This window comes from Taudactylus pleione, unplaced genomic scaffold (genome assembly GCF_031769625.1).
Source record: "Taudactylus pleione unplaced genomic scaffold, aTauple2 ptg000017l, whole genome shotgun sequence".
Taxonomy (NCBI): Eukaryota; Metazoa; Chordata; class Amphibia; order Anura; family Myobatrachidae; genus Taudactylus; species Taudactylus pleione.
Window position 1 is genome coordinate 13,182,261 of NW_028284419.1, and position 22,417 is coordinate 13,204,677.

At 39.3% G+C, this 22,417-nt stretch overlaps 1 protein-coding gene and 1 pseudogene across 1 annotated transcript in view; both read left to right on the top strand.

Moving 5' to 3' along the window:
- The window catches only part of LOC148540814 (calcium-activated chloride channel regulator 1-like), a 66,452-nt gene extending 48,386 nt beyond the window's left edge, over positions 1-18,066 (top strand). Inside the window, exons 10-15 of the mRNA XM_088482193.1 lie at positions 6,615-6,721; positions 8,481-8,702; positions 11,496-11,766; positions 14,073-14,237; positions 16,711-16,938; positions 17,508-18,066. Of these exons, the coding sequence (XP_088338319.1) occupies positions 6,615-6,721; positions 8,481-8,702; positions 11,496-11,766; positions 14,073-14,237; positions 16,711-16,938; positions 17,508-17,866 (1,352 nt within the window). The 3' untranslated portion in view covers positions 17,867-18,066. The remainder of the gene's footprint in view (positions 1-6,614; positions 6,722-8,480; positions 8,703-11,495; positions 11,767-14,072; positions 14,238-16,710; positions 16,939-17,507) is intronic.
- LOC148540815 (5S ribosomal RNA) lies at positions 4,600-4,718 on the top strand (annotated as a pseudogene).
- Positions 18,067-22,417: the final 4,351 nt, after the last annotated feature.

Below are 22,417 nucleotides of genomic sequence, written 5' to 3' on the forward strand. Positions count from 1 at the left end.
GGTACAAAGTTCTTTATATTTGTAGTTTCCTTATATTTCAATAAATCTTCTCTCTTCAAACTTTTTTTTCTTTCAGCTGCCTTATTTAGGAGTACCACCAGGTATTCTTTCTGCGTGAACCTTTCAGTGTAGATTTGGATCTGGTCTTCACAGTCACTTTCTCTGGTACAGTTCCACTTGACTTTGTGAAATTGGGAGTAAGGAATTTTGTTTTTCCATTTCCTTAGGTGTCCACTCTTATAATGTAAATAGCTGTTAGTATCCACCTCTTTGATGTTGGTTTTGGTAGTCACTCTCTCTTCTTCTTGTTTAAGAACCAAATCCAGAAATTCTACTGAAGTATCACTAAAATGAGACGTAAATCTTAAAATCATGTCGTTGGTTTCAATATGTGTTAAAAACTGTTTAAAATCTTCCTCTGTTCCATTCCAGATGATGAGGATATCATCGATGTACCTTTTGTACATGATTATTCTGACTTTATAATGATTGTTGGTATACACATATTCTTTTTCCCAGTACCCCATAAAAATATTGGCAAAACTTGGCGCAAAAATAATGCCCATAGCTGTGCCACACACTTGACGATAGAACAGATCTAAAAATTTTAAATAGATGTGGTTAAGTATAAAAGTCATAAGGTCACATAAAAATTTGCAATGTGTGGTGACCATATGTTCATCCTCCTCCATCGCTGCCCTGCATGCATCTACACCTTTTGTATGTTCAATGCAGGTGTACAAAGCTTGTACATCAATGGTGATCCATTTATAGGTATGTTTCCATTCAAATCCTTCCATATTTTATAGTAGATTCATGGTATCTTTTAAATAGGAGTCTAGTTTAACCACATATTTCTGCAAGAATACATCCACATATTCTGAAAGGTGTGAAGTTAATGAATCGATGCCTGCCACAATAGGTCTTCCTGGTGAATCATTGACTTATGAGTCTTCGGTAAAAAATAAAAGATGGGGGTGGTGGGATTGGTTTTCATCAGGTATTCTTCTTTACAGAGGGTTCCATTATGGAGACCCCGTAGAAGTAATGTTCTGAGTTCTTCTGTATATTTATCTAGATGATCCTGTTGCAGTGTTACATTTGTTAAAACATGTTTTTGTATGTAGCATACTTACAACTAATAGTGCACATTTCACAATTATATCACAATTGCATTATATGTACATCAGTCGCATAAATTACCTGGTACACTTGAAACATTTATATGCAAGGGTTTCACCAAAAAAATCCTAATACTCTGGGTATAGCAGACACCCTTTTATTTGAAGGGAGTACGTATCTTTTAAGAATCCTCTTAATATCTCTAAGTTGGCGCCAATATTTTCCGTTTTATAAAAAGCATTCACTTTGGTTTACTGTACCTCGGCAGCCTCCTTAGGCAACAGTCAAAACACACAAGAATGTTCTGAATTAATGAGAGAGCCAATAGAAGGAATTACTTATGCTAGAGGATTTTCAATGAGACTAGCACAACCCCTGTCCCAGAAATTCCAACAGAGAATTTGGATAATCACTTCTGGGATATGGAAAAACTGTTAAGTAAAGAAATTAAAGCATGGTGGGACATAAAAGGCTTGAGCACTACATATCCGTTAACAGGGTCCCTAGAGGGCTAAGAATTTTGAAGAATCCAACATTTGGGCTCGACAAAGAGAGCTTTATTGAGAAATGGGACAAAATTCTACATAAATGTTCCATAGATCTCATGCAGTTAATTATTAGTGAGAAGAATGCTGTGATGACACAGCTGGAACAGGAGATCAAAAACAAAGAAATAATCATGGAAGAATACAAACTGGAGGAGACTTATAAGGAGAATGAAAAAGTGCTCACAAAGAAGTTAGAGAAAATAGAGGAAACAGTCATTAAAGGCAAAGAGAAGAAATTCTTAAGAGACAAACAGGACTACGCCACAAACAAAATTAAGCAATGGAGCAGAGTCAATACCACAAATCATATGCAACAAACAGACCAGAGCAGGAATGAACAGTATTGGAAACAATTACCACAGAGGAATTTGAGCACTTTTAGTGGTAAAAATTCCAGAAAATCACCAAGATATAGAACAAATGGAAGGAATAGATTTTCCGCATTACAGAGACTTGATTCAAACAGTGATAATGAACACCATTTTTTATCACCAGGCCCAAGCACACAGCACGACCCATTAAACCCCTCCTTGAGAGAAACAGCTACAGTAGCATCACCACTAAAAAGAAGAATAAGAGAAGGAGCGGAAAACGGGGCAGTGGGAGGAAGAGTTTTCAAAAGGAGGACCCTCCAGTAGACCTCAAAAGTAAGGGTATTTTCAATCTTTCCTCACATACCCTCATGAAACCAGAAATAACTTTACTCCGTAAAGGACTGAATTATGCACCAACCACAAACATGAATAAGTTGAAGTTTTCATAGACTTGAACAAGTATGTGAGAAATCTGACCTTGAAAAGGCATTTCTTAAGGAAAGAGACTGCACCAGTCAAGAATTTTGAATCAATGTCCAAATCTGGATTGAAAGGAAAATCGACCAACTACCCCTTGGAGTCTAAATGCAGCCACATAGAGATTTTTTTATGAAAAAGTAAAAAAGGACTTGTGTGAACCAGACGTAAAAAGGTATCTAGGCAGAACCTTAAGAATGATTTAAAACTTGCCCTCAAAGAACTACAAAAGAACAAGGGGATTGTTATCAAACAAGCTGACAAAGGGGGGGGATTGGTAATTATGGACAGACAAGCTTATCTGAAGGAAGCAAATAGATTGCTGGGGGACAAGGCCTCATACGTAACACTGCAACAGGATCATCTAGATAAATATACAGAAGAACTCAGAACATTACTTCTACGGGGTCTCCATAATGGAACCCTCTGTAAAGAAGAATACCTGATGACAACCAATCCCACCACCCCCATCTTCTATTCTTTACCGAAGATTCATAAGTCATTGATTGATCCACCAGGAAGACCTATTGTGGCAGGCATCGATTCATTAAATTCACACCTTTCGGAATATGTGGATGTATTCTTGCAGAAATATGTGGTTAAACTAGACTCCTATTTAAAAGATACCATGAATCTACTACAAAATCTGGATGGATTTGAATGGAAACATACCTATAAATGGATCACCATTGATGTACAAGCTTTGTACACCTGCATTGAACATACAAAAGGTGTAGATGCATGCAGGGCAGCGATGGAGGAGGAATGAACATATGGACAACACACATTGCAAATTTTTATGTGATCTTATGACTTTTATACTTAACCACAACTATTTTAAATTTTTAGATGTGTTCTATCGTCAAGTGTGTGGCACAGCTATGGGCACTATTTTTGCGCAAAGTTTTGCCAATATTTTTATGGGGTACTGGGAAAAAGAATATGTGTATACCAACAATCCTTATAAAGACAGAATAATCATGTACAAAAGGTACATCGATGATATCCTCATCATCTGGAATGGAACAGAGGAAGATTTTAAACAGTTTTTAACACATATTGAAACCAACAACATGAATTTAAGATTTACGTCTCATTTTAGTGATACTTCAGTAGAATTTCTGGATTTGGTTCTTAAACAAGAAGAAGGGAGAGTGACTACCAAAACCCACATCAAAGAGGTGGATACTAACAGCTATTTACATTATAAGAGTGGACACCTAAGGAAATGGAAAAACAACATTCCTTACTCCCAATTTCACAGAGTCAAGAGGAACTGTACCAGAGAAAGTGACTGTGAAGACCAGATCCAAATCTACACTGAAAGGTTCACGCAGAAAGAATACCCGGTGGTACTCCTAAATAAGGCAGCTGAATGAAAAAAAGTTTGAAGAGAGAAGATTTATTGAAATATAAGGAAACTACAAATGTAAAGAAATTTGTACCTTTTGTGACCAGATATAATGGACATGAGAATAAAATTAAGGGGAGTTTCCAGAAACATTGGAATCTATTGCTCATGGACCCAATATTATAGGACATTCTTCCTCCTAAACCAGCTTTTCTTTTTAAAAAAGGCAAAAACTTAAAAGATACCTTGGCGCCAAGTATGCTTAGAGAGTGTAATCAACTAAGAAATGATATTCTTCCTCCATGTCTGGGATGCTACAAATGTGGCTGCTGCAATATCTGGAGATACCTTCATCCACGAAGAAAGGTCTTTTACAATTATGAGAACTCCGAAAGAATTCAAGATAAAACTTCATGAACTGCAATTCAACATCAATCATCTACTTATTAGAATGCCAATGCGGTTTGAAGTACGTAGGAAAACCAAAAGACCCCTAAAATGAAGAATTCAAGAACATGTCCATAATATCAAGAATAAAGTAGAAGGACATGCAGTCTCTAGACACTTCATCAATCATCACGGATCCAATCCTGAAGAATGCACTTTCAAAGCCATAGAACAAGTAACCCTGGGAGAAAGAGGAGGAGACCTGGGCAAGAAACTTTCACAGCGTGAAATGTTTTGGATTTTTCAATTGAACACGATGGCTCCAAACGGCTTTAATGAAAATTACGAGATTGCCCCATTCCTATGATGGATGAGTTGGTAGCTGTGGATATCTTGTTTCACCTACAACCTTACCATTGTACTGATGCCCAATCTCATCTGATCTTGGAAGCTAAGCACAATTGGGCTGGGTCAGTACTTGGATGGGAGACCTCCTGGGAGTACTCAGTGTTGTAGTTGATGATATCCACAGCAGGTCGCAGATGAGCCACTCAGTCCCCACAGAGGATGAAGAGACTTATGAGCCTAAGAATCATAAACTATGTTAGAGATACCTTTACATCCAACTCACTCCCTGGATATTTAAGAAGAATTGGACTACCGATCTGAACTTATTTCCTACTTTGGACTATGGACTTTTACCCCCTTATGGGCTATACATTTACATAATTAGCACTTCCTCTCACAACATATTGAAGCCATTTCATACTAATCATCCTGATACAAATATGATTTTAGAAGATTATTGACGTTCCCTCACATATTTCATACTCATATCCTACTTGATATTAATCTGATCCTTGTACTAGGAAGTCCGGCACTCAAAATAAATTATATTGCTTAAATATTTTTCACCCCTTTTTTAATCACTATTAGCTGCGTATGGACCTGAAAATGGTGACAGCCGGGTAACCATAGCAATGATGATGTGGAAAACTAGTCATGTGATACAGTGTCATATGATAAGGAAACACGATGTCAGCACCGGGTGGAAGCTGTGGGAGAATGGGCAGAAGAAGTTAACGACAGGAGGTTTAACCTGAAACACCTTGGATCAGGCTCCAGATGGACTACAACAAAATGGCGGCCATATCACCCTAGTAACCACGGATGTGGACGATAGGAGAGACGTCCCAATACATCCTGCAACTCCATTCACCACCCATGCACGCACCGAAACCGGAAGTGATGAAATCGGCGTGCGGAAGCAGCAACAGGGTAGAACGGAAGCTGGCAAATGGCCGGGAAATGGACTTACTTTTATAATTATTTTATAATACTTGGATATGAATATGAATCGCTCCTTAAGCTCTTACTACTAATACTAGTAAATGTAATATAAAGGAAGGATCATGATTCCGGTCTCAGTTAACCGGAAGTGAAATCACAAACGAGCTCAACAGTCCTGTTTAACAGTGGGTATATAAAGCAGCAACCCCTGACTATCTGTACCCCTTGATGAAGTCCCCATGTGGACGAAATGTGTTGGGAGAGCTGCCTTGTCTAAATGAACTGCCACAGATAAGCTATACATTTTAAAGCAACTTCTTGGACTATTTATTTACATCTCTTTTTAACAATTTAAGAACTCTTTTAATATTAGTTTTAAATTGTTGATTTGTCTTGATTCTTCTGTGCATATATATATATTTTTATAGATTCCTCCTATTTTTATATATTTATATTTATATACTGTATGAATGTATGAATTCCATTTAAGGCCATTTATTTATTTGTATATTTAATTATTTACTTTGTGTAGCTTCACCATTTGCTCTTACTGTGCTTACTTCATCAGACCTATTCATTGTCTGCATTGTTTTAAATATTAAACTGTGTTATTTATAGTGCACATTTCACAATTATATCACAATTGCATTATATATACGTCAGTCGCTTAAATTACCTCGTACACTTGAAACACACACACATATATATATACTTATTATACACAAATATAGTGAGACCCTTCTGGTCCATTATACAATCTGACATAAATATATGTTTAAAGCTGCACAACTACTGTACCTGTGCATTTTGGTTTTTAATAATGTGCTAGTGAGAGCTTCATGGAGCTACAGTACAGCATACATATAGCTGGTATCCAGAGCTCTGCAGTTCTGTAATATAGAACCATCAATTTAATTTAGTTCATCAATTTCAAATGGTGGCAGAGGGGATGTGTGAGTAGGAGAACCAATCATAAGCCACAAATCATCTTGCCATCTCCCATATAAAGCATTGTTCATTGCACTTTTCCCCATATATTCATTATGCTGTACCAGCATACTATTTACAATTTTGTTATTTCTTTCACCATGATTTTCAATTGAATTAATTTAATTTTGTGCACAGGTGGTTTACAGCTTTTTGCATCAGATAAAGTTGATGCAAATGGTTTGATTGACTCCTTCAGTGGGATCAAATCCAGCAGTGGAGATGATATACAGCAGTCTGTTCAGGTATGTTATAACATGTAATTAAAACATATCAATAAAAAAATATAGCTGTTAGGATAATTTAGGGTGAGAACCAAGTCCCATTTTGAACACAAAGGGCCAAATGTAATAAGGTGTCTGTTTTGGTAAATTGCGAGTTTTGTGGTAAACTTGCACTTTTTTCACAACTCTCCAATGTAATAGGGTGTCAGTTCAATAGAACTCGCATTTTTTCAGAGTTACTAAAATTCGCCATTTTTAAATTTGCATCCAGATGTTTTCCCATTTAAAACATTCAACTCACCCAATGTAATAGGGTGAGAGTTTCAAACTCGCAAAAAAACATTTACTAAAATAAACCAAGTAATAGACAAGCTTCAGGATAGCGAGTATATCCTGAGCAGATCACAGTAACACAGAAACATGCACATATCCATGTGATACGTGCATGTTTCTGTGTGTACTTTTCCCAGGGATCCCTGGCCTTGGTTGACTAGCGGTCAGGGTTAATGCTTTGGCTGGGAAAACCTGTGAAAGGTTTTCCCTGGCTGTGGCATTACCCCCCAGCTAGAAAGAGTCCGGTGCTGGTTATGGAAATTACAAGGGACCCCCTACTCATTTTGTCACCTGTTTTTCCAAAACCAGGACCGGCTCAGCAAAGCCCTGTGCTGATTCTTAAAATACAGGGGCCCCCTATGCATTTTGGCCCCTGTATTTTTAGAACCAGGACAGGCTGGACAGAGTCCGGGGCTGGTTGTGCATTTGGGGAGGGGCTGCACGTCTTTTTTTTTTTGTTAGCACAGACAGAAACCGTCACGGATCTCACTGATCTATGATGGCTTCTGTATAACTCGCACCTTTTAATTCTAGTCACAATTAAAGGTGTCAGTCCAAAACTCGCCTAGATTCGCATAGTGTGGTAGCCTTGAGCTGAAAAGTTTGCAGGTCATTACATTTGCAAGTCTCAACACAAACACGCACCTTTAAAAAATGCGAGAAGGTGCGAGTTTGTGCTGTTACTAAATCAGACACCCTATTACATTTGGCCCATTATGTGCTTTTACGTACTTGGCATGCCCATTAAAAATGTCCTTGTTAAGCTTTTATGTATCTATGATTTGTCCCTCTGGGCCTGATTATGAGATAGGCAGAATTGCAGAGCCGCACACAAGCGGTTGTGCAATTCTGTCCATCTAAAATGCTAATACTGCAAGAGGCGCCTGAAGAGAAGATACTCCTCCTGTCAGCATCTGCGATCCCAGCGCTGCGACGTTAGCACATACTTTACAATGGAAAGAGAATCCAAAATTTGAAGTGGGATCCATTTACATTCCTCTGTCTGTGTTGCATATGCAATGATATTAGTGTTTATAGGGCTAACGTAGAGATGTGCGCTGACCCCCAGGTTTTGGTTTTGGATCTGGATTCATCTTCATGTTTTGATTTTGGTTTTGCAAAACCATCCTCAAGTATTTCGGTTTTATATCTTTAAAAAAAAAAATTATAAAAGATTTTAAAAAACAGCTAAAATCTTGTAATTTTTGCAATCCAAATCCCGAAATTTGGATTTAAAATTCGAATTCCGAACTGCTGGAAGATTAGAACCGCGACTCAGATCTACCTGTATTCACGAAATTCAGGTATATTCGGATTTCTGTAGAACCAAACCGCACATCTCTATGCTAAAGAGATACAAAACTGCCTTTCTGTACTTTTTTTTGCCTTTACAGGGATGGGGTTATATTTTTACATAATGTTAAACTTGTTTCTCTTCCTTGAACAGATTGAGAGTACTGCAACATCAATACAACAAAATCAATGTCTGACTGGCAAAGTTACCATCGACAATTCCGTAGGGAATGACACTTTCTTTTTAGTGACATGGACCAGCGCAATTCCAAATATCAAGCTAACAGATCCAAATGGGAAAGTCTATATAAATGACCAGTTTGCCAGTGATGCGATCTCAAAGTCGGCTCGTCTAACGATCCCAGGTACCGCAGAGGTATGGTACCAAATTTTAAATGACAATAAAATAATTAGCAAAAAACCTTTATGTTTCTTCAACTAAACATATAAGCATAGTTCCTTCTACCCAGGCGTCTTGTCTTCCCTTCATATTTTGATTTACAAATTATTTGGAGCTGCCATATTTTTTACTTTATCCATGTTAATATGTACACATATAGGGCCTGATTATGATTCGGACACATCAGCAAAAACGTATGCATCTCCTGTTTCTGAGCCGACTGTTTATGTGTCTATATCACAAACAGTGTCCAAAGTCACAAATAGGTGCATGAGTGCAGTGTTTGGTGCAAACAGAGACCAGCGTGAAGTAGGCGTTTCTGAGTGGTAACTTGGTGTCGAGTAGTAGGACACGTGGAGAGGCTACTTCTGATGGGAGTGTCCTGGGATTGTTGTGGGTGTGTATGTGCAGCTCTGTGTGCTTCTCATACATACAGAAAAGGGAAACCAGTTTCTGATGGATCTCATGCACCTCTCATAGGGCTGGAGCAAGTGCCGGTACTAATGATGATGGCTGCATCTGCAGATGCTAGGAAAGTGAGCGGGATAGAATTGCATATTCAGATCATACCTGCCGACTTTCTGGCTGCTCCTTCCGGGAGGGAGCAGCCAGATCGGCAGGCCGGGGGGCGTGGCCGGGACAAGGGGGAGTGGCTGGGCGGGTGACAGCACTTGTGGGCGTGGCAGGGGCGGGGGTCACGCGACCGTGTCAGTTTGGCCCCGACCCCGCTACACAATGCAGATAAAATAGGCATTGTGAAGCAGGGGGCGAGGCCAAAATGACGCGAATCGCGTCACGGGCCCCCCCGCTGCAGGGGTTATTGCGGGGGGGATACGAGGGGTGGGCGGCAGCCGGAAGAATTGCTTGCCTTCCCGGGAGGTTGGGAGCGGCACCCGATTTTCGGGAAGCTCCCGACTAAATCGGGAGGGTAGGCAAGTATGATTCAGATGTACAAATTTGCAAATTAATTCAGCCTATTATCACATTAGCATATGAATGTCAGTACAGTAAACGCTGCAGCCATAGGGTAAAGCGGCCACAGAAACATGCAACTCAGATACAGGCCTAGAAGACCTTATTCAGAGTTAAGAGTAAAGCCGCATACACACTAGAAGATTTTTCTGAACGATATGAACGATAACGATATTGTTCAACAATATATCGTTCATATCGTTCAGTGTGTATGCAGTGAACGACCAGCGATGCGCGCTCCCGCGGGTCTTTAACCATATCTTTGGTTGTCCAAACATGCAGGCCAATCTGACGATATCGTCAAGAATTGCCTGATCAGAGATGTGGCAGGATGACTTCACTGAAAGATATCGTTAAAGACATTTTTCAGTGTGTACACACAATATTGCTTGTCCTGCGCTACAGAAAGTTCAAGGGAAATCTTTCACCAATATCGTTCATACAGCACATCGTCTAGTGTGTATGAGCCTTCAGAGCAAAAAAGGAGCATTTTGCTCCTGGAATAGACAATGTTGCAGTGCAAGGGGTGCAAATGTATTTATATTTATTTTTTTGCATGCAGGGAAAATACTGATTTTGCATTTAGCAAATAAATACTGAGCAGCTTTGTTTTACACTGAAATGTAGTATTAAGCTAGGACATGCCCTTCCTAACTATAAATTTCTTTGCACATTTTATCTGTCTCACCAGCAGTGAAGCATGGTTTTACCAAGATGCAAATAGCTCAGGGGCGTATTTATAACAGAAGCAGGGTGTGCTGTGCACACAGGCCCCTGGGTCCAGGGGGGACCCGCACCGCACACCCTGCACCCACATTATACTTACCTCTCCGAAGTACCACATCGATGCCGGTGTCTGGGCTGTAAAAAATGGCTGGAAAATGGGCACCGCTGCAATTTTCCCATCGTTTTGCGCATGCGCAGTACAGGGAAAATGGCCGCCTCACCCATTTTCCAGGTGACCTGCGCATGCGCTATAGACTCTGGCCACACTCTACTGCCCAGAGTCTATAAGTGTGGTGCTGGCCACGCTGTGCTCAGTGCGCTGCCAGCCCCGGACTGAGAGGAGGGGGCCTGTGACAGAGACTGCACACGGACCCCCTCCTCTCTAGAAATGCCCCTGCAATAGCTCCTTGTTTTTCTATTACTCCTAACTCTGAATGAGGCCAGCAGGGACCATAGTGCAAACTTGCCTATTCTCCAGGAAGTAAGAGGTTTGATTGTGTGATTCATGGTGAGTCACATCGCTGTGGGCCTGTTCCTCATTGCACAATACCACAAATTTCAGCATTATGAAGAACTTACAGGTCAAGGTAGGAAAGGCAGGGGCATGGCGCTATAAATCATGTCATTGCAATGTCACAATACATTGCAGGGAGAGGAGCTGCTATGACATGATTCATAGTAAGAGAGGTGTCTTCTCCTGCGAGTAGGAAGAACTCCGCCAAGTTTGTGAGTTCCCTGGAAATTTGGAAAAGTAGGCAATTACAGTTATACATTTTATAGCGGTTAAGCGTAATAGGGCTTAATAAAATATGAAGTTGGTCTATAGTACTACAATAAAAGATGATCAAATGTATTAACTGCTGCTTAAAAAATGTAAAACAAATATTATCTGACATATAGACTACTTCCAATTATTTTTGAAAAAGACTCTTTTGGAAACAGGTCTGGGTGACATCAGTTGCTAATTTCTTTAGCATAAAACAATACAATATTTTTTTAGAATCTTATAGTTATGCTTCTAAATTTTCTATCACCTTAAACTATAACCACAATGTGTGCATTTCATTACAGAGAGGTGCTTGGGAATACAGCTTATGTAATGCTCAACCAGCAGAGCAAGTTCTTGGTTTAACAGTGAATTCCAGAGCAGCCAATACAAATGTGTCGCCAATTGTAGCTGAAGCATACATGAACAGTGACACAAGCCGGTACCCCAGTCCACTGATTGTGTATGTGACGGTAACCCAGGGGTTTGCTCCAGTTACAGGAGTAAAGGTTACTGCTTTTATTGAAGCACAGAATGGAAATGTTGTTACACTGCAGCTTTTGGACAATGGAGCAGGTGAGGATTTATTATTTTTAGTGGGGTATTTGAAAATACAATGGGGGAGATGTATTACACATTGCAGAAAGATAGAGTGGAGTAGTTGCCCAAAGCAAACAATCAGCGTTTAACGGTATTTTCAAAAACTGTGCTAGATAAATCACAGTTAGAAGCTGGTTGGTGGATTTGGGCAACTTCTCCATCTTTATCACTCTCCACGGCTTGATACATCTCCCCTAAAGAGACATGAAACTGTTTATTCTTTCAAAAGGGGTTCTTTCATCTGCAGCAGAATGCAATTTTAGACTTGCTCATAAATTATATTGGTTTCTATCAGTTTATTATCTGACCCTGAGCTTATATTGACACCACACAGTCATGTTGCAGACAGTGGACTTGATTCATAAGGATCGCAATTGTGATCCTTACTGAATCAGGCCCACTGTCTGACTGCGATGATATGCTAATGATTGCAATCGCAGTGCCATACGCAGCCTAACATAAGGACGCCCCCCTTATTTTATATACATCCGTAATAATTAGAAAGACTGCAAAACCATTGGTAACATAGAGTACAATCTGAGCCTCACACACACACTTACACAAGGTCTCACCTTAATCAGGAATTGCTAACCTCAGCGCACGCAGTGCAAGCCCAAGATGCGTATGGCATCGCAGTGGTTAATTTATGCATGCCCCTGCACCGGCGTTCAAATGCACTAGCACGCCTGCGTTTTGCCGCCCCCCCCATCACCACCCCTAAACGGTGCTTCCTGTCAATCACTCTCCATTGGGTCTGCGTAGTCACTGCGTTTGCAGTTCCGATTGCAGTGGAGTGTTCGTGCATGTGCACTGCGATGCATACACATGCGCAGAATGCAACAATCGGCCGACTGCGTGTGTAATCGCAGATGCGATCTTTAGTGAATCAGGCCCAGTATCAGCAAATTGGCCAGATATGACTTATAATGTGTCTGCATGTGTGACCATTATTAAACTACACACAGTCACATTCACATTTTTAGATAAAGGGGCTTATGTAATAGGGTGCGAGCTGAGGCCATTGCGGGAAGTCTTGCGAGTCTTCCCGTATTTTTAAATCAGCAGTCATTTTAAATGCAAAACCAACTTGGTTTTGCCTTTAAAATGATTGCCTCTTTAAAAGTATGGGAAGACTCGCAGAAGTTCCAGCAGCGGCTGCAGCTCGCACCCTATTACATAAGCCGCAAAATGTTATTAGAATTTATCCTGCCAGCCAAGGACCACATTAATGTGTTTGTCCAGTCATTGGGTAACATGGGTTTTCTTAAGATATCTTTGTGCAGCCCACCTACTAAACAATTAGATCTTCATAATTAGATACTCTTGTATTAAAATTTACCCTCTGATTATTACAACTTTTTGTTTATATAGTTGCAGTATATTATGCAGCATTTTATATAGTGTATATTCATTCACTTCAGTCCTAGAACTAATGGAGGTTAATCTACTTTCCCTATTAGAGATACACAAACACACACCTACAGCTGCATGGACAACTACAGCAGCGCCTAATACAGTTCTATACAGTAGGGGTTAGAGTTCCTCCTTAAGATATTGAGACAATCAAATTATTGTTCACTCATTAATTCAAACATTATAGGGCCTGATTTTGAGTCAGACGCAGCTGCTCCCCCATGTCTGTTTTTTTTTGCCGCAGTCACGTCTGCAACTTTATGCTAATGCCGCTACAAAGCCCTTCCCTGGTGTACATCCGTGTGCCTGAATATGCCAGGACTGAGATGCCCACTGTCAGTGTCCTTAGACACTCAAAACATCTTAGTGCGACTTTAGATACATCAGTTGCACCATTGAAACTTGCTCCAGCCCTTTGGCAGATACAGATTATCCGTCTGGGCACCTCATTTATCAACGAGTTTTATCATTCACGAGTGATAAAACTCATTGCGTATGATAATGGTGCTCCAGCCAATCAGTTCCCAACTGTCATCTGCTTGAATAATGACAGTTGGGAGCTGATTGGCTGGAGCACCATTTATCATACGCAACAAGTTTTATCACTCGTTGTGAATGATAAAAATTCATTGATAAATGAGGCCCTGAATGTGGCCTCCTATGTGAATGGTTCTGCATCTCTGAAGGCAACCACTATCATCGACACCCCCGCTACACTCCCATAAGACGCAACATCTCTGTGCGTCTGATTAGCCACCATCGTTACCTTGCAGTCACTGCCCAGGAACGCCCCCTGCATTAACGCCCCATTACTGCTGTGAGCAGTGTAACAATTCATGTGTTTGCTTTACATTTTGCTTTCCTTTAAGGTGCCGATATTTTCAAGAATGACGGAATTTATTCCAGATACTTCACTAAATACCAAGGAAATGGAAGATACAACCTGAAAGCGCGTGTTGAGAATCAAGACAAAGGTGGAAAAGTTGCCTTACCAAATAGTCGAGCACTATACCTGCCTGGTTATGTTGAGAATGGTAATAATATTTTACAATAATGAAATACCAATATTTATAACATTTCTTTTGGTTTGTTATTTTTTCAAATGCATACTATATTCAGAGTTGCCTACCCTCCCGACTTTAGCGGGAGGCTCCCGGTTTTTAATGAAGCCTCCCACTCCCCCGCAAACTTTACTTAAACTCCCGTTTTTTAGAAGCAATGGGACTGCGCATGCACGATTCCTCAATGTCGGGGTCAGGGCCTGCGGATGAGACCTCATGACATCACAACGGCCACCACGGGGTTGCGGGTACCAGTGGCCGGCGCTAGTCAGCAGGGTGCACTGTGCACACGGAGTGTGATTGTGCGCGGCAGCATCAGGAGGAACGGACCCTGGTAACAGCAGCACTGCACTGATCAGTAGCGCTGCACTGTTTGGGACAGCAGCGCAGGTGTCGGGCATCAGTGAGTGGTGTGTGGTGGCCTTTTCTCCCCCCCACGTTGGCCTCACTAAAATGTAAGTCAAACAGAACTGTGTCATATATATGTACAGTACATGATGGGAGCTTGGTGCTGAGTGTCACAGGTATTATTAACTCCACTTCGAAAGAACACTCGCTGACAACCAATAAATGGATGGCTGTCAGTGAGTGCCCTTTCAGAGTGCAGTTAATAATGCCTGTGACTGACTGGATATATCACAATAAGGAAGCTCTAAAAATACAGCTGGCCCCTTTGAGCACATTTATTCAAACAGTAAACATTGACTACTATTACTAACTTCTTTGGGGCTCATTTACATATGAATATAAGTGATTTTTATGGCACGCCCCTCAGATGTAGCAGGACACACCCACTTTACCACCGCGCTCATAGGTGCTGCTTGCACAATCTCCCTGATATGCTTTTTCAAAAGTAGGCAAGTATGACTATATTACTTGTCTGTCTTTTTCTTTATTAACTAACTGTAGATGTCACTTGATAAGTGTAGTCAGGTCCGCAGAGAGTAAATGGGTCTCCAGTGCAGGGGCTTCTTGGACTAATTAGTGGTGTATAACCTCACAGACCTATAGGAAGCTATTGGTATTTGCAGATACCTGTCCTCAATCTTCCCCTGTGCCAATTGGCTGACACAGGACATCCCTAGGGTGGATGAGGCCAGAGCTGAGTACTAAGGTAGGCCCAGGGACATTGGTCCACCTTCACCCTCTGTTGGCTACCTGATGGTATAAGAGTGTTTTAAAAATAAAAACATAACACAATCATAAAATATGTCAATGCCAATCATTCTTTCCTTAATATTTGTATTTCATGCTATTTATGTTTTTTGGTTTTATGAACATTTTATGGAGCATTCCCTACATTATTAGGTGAACTCCAAATCTTTATCCTATGCTTGTGTTACCCATAGCACAGTAGTTACCAAACTGGGTGCCGTGGCCACAGGACACTTGCAAGGATGCTACATGTTGGTGGTCCAGTATTAAATCAAATTATTTTTGGTCAATGTTATGGGCAAAACCAATGCTGGTGACTGCCAATCACAAACAGAAGCACAACCCTGTGCACCACCACATAACTGAACCTAAGGGTGACATATAAACACAATTTACTTAATTTAATAAATTTTGCTGAGTTTCACAACAAGAAACTTTTGGCCTAGGGGTGCCATGGGAAATAAATACTGATACTATTGGGTGCCATGATTCAGGAAACTTTGGGAACCACTGTCCTAGCATATTGCTATTGTCAAGTATTATTTATTCTACAAATTACTAGATATTTGTTCTCCGAAATATACTATAACATTGTAAATTAATCTACTGTAATTTAGCCTTCAGTGGTCCTATGTATTGAGAGAGAGAAAAAGTTCTGGAAATATTAATATTTTTACAGTAGTGAATGAAAACATTCCTTTCCATCGAACAACTTGGACAGTCTGACATTTCATTTACAATTATTATATGAATAAATGTAAGCCATTGTTCTCTGTCTGCCTGTAGTGTATTTCATTATTATTTAAATCAGGAAATCTAGAGGAATTAATTTTTTCTTAATTATCTCAACTTTTTATGAGATATGGTAATATTCAAAACTTTTACTAGTTTAGCAGAAATTGTTGAAAAATAAATAAAGTACAGAGAAATTCCAAAAAGTTGTGGAGTGGTACACTAAGTTTATTTGCCATGTTCAAAATGGTTATTCACAATCCACAGAGAAATGTCATTTTGATTTAAATAGCATCTTATTGTGTAATCATTTAAATATCAAAAATGGTATCATTTACATATAACATTTATATAAACTACAGTTGATCAGAAAGAAAAGGAAAGCAGAAATTTGTAACTTTGAAATGGCCTTTAGGGCTTCCTTATTAACAAATTTGAATAGTGAAACATTTAAATTTTTAAGTGGATTTGTCTTTTACTCATCTTACAACCTACAGCTTATATATTCTACCACACTTCATCATCTAAATAATCACAATTGACTCATTTCTCTTGATAGGTACTATAATCAGCAACCCACCAAAGCCAAAATCTACCTCTGAACCTCAGAATTTGGGAAATTTCAGCCGTACATCTTCAGGCGGTGCTTTTGTCATATCAGATGTACCGGAAACTAAAACAGATGTCTTTAAGCCAAGTAAAATCATTGACTTGACTGCAGTTATTGAAGGCCAACAAGTCATATTGTCTTGGACAGCAACTGGCGATGACCTGGATCAGGGAAATGGTATGTGCTATATTTAATTATTTACCTGGGTGAAACTAACACTAACATTCTGCTTGATTAAACTCAAAACCCTAAAAATTTATTTAAGCACCATAGGCTGTGAAAATATGAAAGCTCTAACTAACCTGGAACCTGGAGAGGGCCCAAGAGGGTAACTTGGTCTTTTGGGCCATCTACTGCCCAAAATCTGTTTGGAATCATTCATAATCTGGGTAGAATGATTGTAACTGCGATGTGTTAGCTATGCTGGCTATCAAGAGATGCCCAATATCACAGTGTGTGGTACCAAATACTAGCGCAATATCAGAAAACCACATAAAAACTGATCAGATGGCTAGTTGGATAATGCATTTGGAAGATGACCATTGGTCATCTGTTAGTACGGTAATTCTTTAGCCACAATAACAGGCCAGAAATGATCCACCCTCTTGACCTGAGTAACAGATCCAATTTGGCTGGCCATGTGTGGGGAGGTGAATGTGGGAATGAAAGTAGAATTTAATGAACTACTGTATATATGCTTTGGTAAATTATATGACCACTTATGTTTTATATTTTTCAAATTTCAGCTTCAAGTTATGATTTACGAATGGGTTTCAACAGCCAGGCATTAATAGACAACTTTGAGAATGGCACAGCTATCAATGTCTCCAGTCTTATACCACTAGAAGCCGGCTCCAAAGAACAGTTTAGCTTTACTCCCAAAAATATTGCTATTCAAAATGGGACAGTCTTTTATTTTACATTGGTTGCTATAGACAAGAGCAATCAAAAGTCAGAACCATCTAATTTGGCACGGGCAGCACTGTTCTTACCACCACCACCTCCCACACAAAAGCCAGGCAATTCAGGCATTGGCATATCAATAACAATGAGCACACTGCTTCTGACTCTTGTGGCAACATTATCTACTGCTTTCTATGTTTGAGACACAGCTGGAAAGTAATCAAACAAGGATTTGGAAAACAAAAAGATAATGCTACTTGAGGTCAACTAAGATGCATGCATAGTGGGAAAAATAGCAGTGTCAGTCATTTTGCACTATAGTAATTGATGGCAATATATAATCGTGCTTGTGAAAGGCTAATACTGTAGCTATGCAAGTACTTAAAAAAAAAAAAAAAACAAGATTGCAAACAAACAACAACAAAAAAACCCATAGGAAATGTAGTACAACCACTGGCTCATCTCACAAAACTTGTGAGTTATTAAAAATGTAACTATTTAAAAAGGGAGGGACAAATGTTTTAGCAGGAGGACTTGCTGGAAAAGTGGGAGGAGTTAACACTGAAACTCAGGTATACAGCTACTAATTATTGTCAGTGACAATATCTTTAAAGACTACATTGCTTCATAGCCGGTAATGGAGCTCCACACAGATATAGTTTTGTTATAATTGACTATTAATTACATTATTCATTGTGAAAACTAGTTGTAATTTAAGAATCACTGGTCATGATCAAGTCTCTAGTCACATCATTTATAAAAGACTGATGGCAAATGCCAACTAATACCACGTTCTGTGGCCTTCATTTCCACAGTGACTTTCAATACACTTCACAATATTTTCTTGTCTTAACACAATGCATTCTGTAAATGTGAAAATAAAACATAGTAGGGACCCTCATTATGGAAGGCTTGAGCTGTGCTGATTTAAAACATATTTCCAACAGGCATGGGTAGCCATCATCAATATCCCTGTCTTTGTTGCCAGCTCATCCATGACCAATTGCTAGCTAATCATCATCGGAAAAGGGGTTCAGTCACACTTTTATAACCGGGGTGTAGTCAGCATCCCTGGATGCGGGATGCCAATGGTCGAAATACCAAGGCGCGAATCCTGATCACCGGCATCCCGAAGGTAAGTATCAGGGGTTAGGGGAGGGTTAGGTTTAGGATTAGGGATTAGGCATTAGGGTGATGGTTAGGCCCTAAAGGGGGAGAGTTAGGTTTAGGGTGTGGGGAGGGGGAGGTTAGGTTTAGGCACTAGGGGGGAGAAGATGTAGTCAGGATACCGGCGGCCGCTATCCCGGCCACCAAAATCCCGACACTGAAAACTCAACATGGGACTAAAGATAGACATCGAAATCCTGACACCCGGCATACCAAACGAAGGTAAGCTGGGTGTCTTAGGTTCTAGCCGTGGGGGGGAGGGTTAGTTTTAGGAGCCACCGGGGGTACTTAGGGTTAGGCACCTCCCCGGGAGGGTTAGGGTTAGGCTAGAGGAAGGGAGGGTTAGGGTTAGGCACCTCTGGGAGGAGGTTAGGGTTAGGCACTAAAGGGGGAGGTTAGGATTAGGTACCAGTAAAGGAGGGTTAGGGTTACAGTAGGGTTAGGTTACTTACCAGCCCCCCGTTGGAATTTCGAACCATGGGTCTTCTGCTGTTGATATTTGATCATTCCGGGGAGAAGTTAGGTTTAGGGTCTGGGGAGGGGGAGGTTAGGTATAGACATTAGGGGGGGAGATTAGGGTTAGGCACCAAAAAGGGAGGGTTAGGTTTAGGGTAGGGAGAGGGGGGGGTTAGCATACTGACCAACAAATGTCGGTATGTTAACCCTGTTGGGATCCCAGCATCAAGATTCTGACCATTGGGATCCCGAATGCCGGTAACCCATACCTAACCCTTTATAACCAAGCATTGGCCATTGTATGTCTACTCTATATATTTACATAGACATTATAAGCAATTTAATAACCATTACATCTACTGTATAATGTTAAATTATTGATTAAGCACATGGATCAGTCTGGGTTTTTTTGTTTACAGACATCTTTATTTTGTTTTCTGTGACATCTCAGCACAGTAATCCAATGGACAGATAGATAAAGCATTTATCGAAACACAAATGTGCATTTATTGAGTATATAACTGTTATGACTCTGAACTAAAAAAGTACTGGAACATCTCCAATAAGTCTGAAGGTACTGTACTGTACTATATAAATGGTAAAAAATAATAAAGGTGGCTTGTGTTCTCTGACTAATTAGAACTAGCTTAATTTAGCAGTGACCAGATGAGATCAGTTCATCAAACAATAACAAAAATTAAGCAACACAAAGATGCTTGTTGTGTGATGTCAAGTAGATGACCACATATAAAATTACATTATTAGTACTATTTCATTAAATTGTCAGTATAGTACTATTACATTAAATTGTCAGTATAGTTCTATTGCATTAAATTGTCAGTACTAGTACTATTGCATTGAATTATCAGTATAGTACTATTACATTAAATTGTCAGTATTAGTACTATTACATTAAATTGTCAGTATAGTACTATTACATTAAATTGTCAGTATAGTACTATTACATTAAATTTTCAGTATTAGTACTATTACATTAAATTGTCAGTATAGTACTATTACATTGAATTGTCAGTATAGTACTATTACATTGAATTGTCAGTATAGTACTATTACATTAAATTGTCAGTATAGTACTATTACATTAAATTGTCAGTATAGTACTATTACATTAAATTGTCAGTATTAGTACTATTACATTAAATTGTCAGTATAGTACTATTGCACAAAATTTAAAATATGGGAAGCAGATACACAGACTGTTAAACTTAAAGTTATTTTGCAAAACATACACTTCAGAGTAAACTTACCAAAGTGCGGCTTTACAAAAGTGGAGATGTTGCCCATAGCAACAATTTAGATGTGAGCCATTTTTCTAGAATGGACCAAATAAATGATAACACGTAAGTTTACACCTTTATGTACATTCACCACTAGCACAATTAGCTCTAACTAGTGGATTGGGCTGATCGTGTTCACTAATGTAAACCGCAAATATGATATATATTTTGTTGCAGTAAATTAATGAATTATAAAGAAAATAAAGGTATGGAAGACAAAGAAAATATGTATATTTTTGTATTTTAGGTTTTTGTTAAATCTCTGTTTCATAATGTCAGTTCGTAAAAATCTGTTTCAAAATGTCTGTTCATATAAATCTTAATAAAAGAAAAAAAGAGAACAAATACTGTATATGATTCTTTAATTACCTTATTTGGCACACTTTCGGAAATGGCACAAGTGCATAATAAGTACTTGTCCCTACTGTATTTGATAAATATTTATATCATGTGATTGTGGCAAAACTCCTGCTGTAAGTTGTGAATAAAGCAATGATAGCCAATACTGTATATTAATTGTGACTTGGAGTTCTCCACCACCTGCCAAAAAACTTAATTCCAGTTTATTCAATCTTCTGCTATAAAAAACAGAATTCCAATGGACTGATGAAGATTAAAGATGAGCAGTTCCACAGAGGTTAAATTCACTCAAGCTGGCCACACACTAGACCAACTTTCATCCAACCATCCAACTAGTTGATTGGTTGTAATGAAAATCTGGTAAGGAATGGGAGTAACTGATGATCAGCAATTTGCTCCTAAATGCCAGAAAACAGATGGAAATGGAAGTCAGACAAGTTTATTAAATGTTTGATCTAAACAATTTGTTCAAACAACTGTTTTTGTCCATTTTCCGGCGTTTGGGAGAAAATTGCTGATTGTCATTTGCTTTCATACCTTACCAGATTTTCATTCCAACCAATCAACTAGTTGGACAGACAATCTTTAGATGTGTGGCCAGCTTAACTCATGATGAGGTGGTAAACTCTGGATACTGAGACACATTGAATTGCAGTGAGCTGGAACACACTGAAGACTTGGAAATCACAGAGAGCTGGAATAGCACTGGAGACTTGGAAATTGCAGTGAGCTCAAACAATACTGGAGACTTGGAAAACAGTGAGCTGGAATACACTGGAGACTTGGAAATCGCAGTCAGCTGTAACACACTAGAGATTTGGAATTCATAATATGCATGAATCATAAGAGCCAGGGAAATATACAAAATTGATTCAAACCAATGGCGCTGCACTCAGAGCCTCAGAGGTAGTAAGATGATAAGTCACCACACTTATGACAAATAATTTGAACAAATAAAAAAACAAACGACCTCTCTTGCGCTCCAAACTTGTTCAACTCCAATTAAATGGCAATTTCTTTCTCCAATGATGGAACCGCTCTCACATGTAAATAAAAAATGAAATTGCCCCAATAGTGTAATACAGTTACTGATATAAAAGTTAAATCCTTATCAAGGTGCTGGAAATAGGAATGGGTGCAGGCAACAAATCCTCTCCACACTCATGATACTTTAGAAAGGTTTCCCAGCAGATCTTCAAATCCCAAAACAGAACACCATAATCGTGAAGATATAGGACTTAGCAGATGCTTACATGTGTGCTTACTTCAAATAAACTGGGATGAATCACATAACGGTTTCTTTAAGTCCCCAATATATCCAACAGGTACAGTAGACAAATGGTTTTCATAAAATCTCAAAGAACCAGAGAGATATATACTTGTATTAAAAACATTTATTAAATTATATTAAAACAGAAGTTTGTATGCAGCCGTACCATAAGATGTATTTTTGACTATTGGATGTAGAGTGG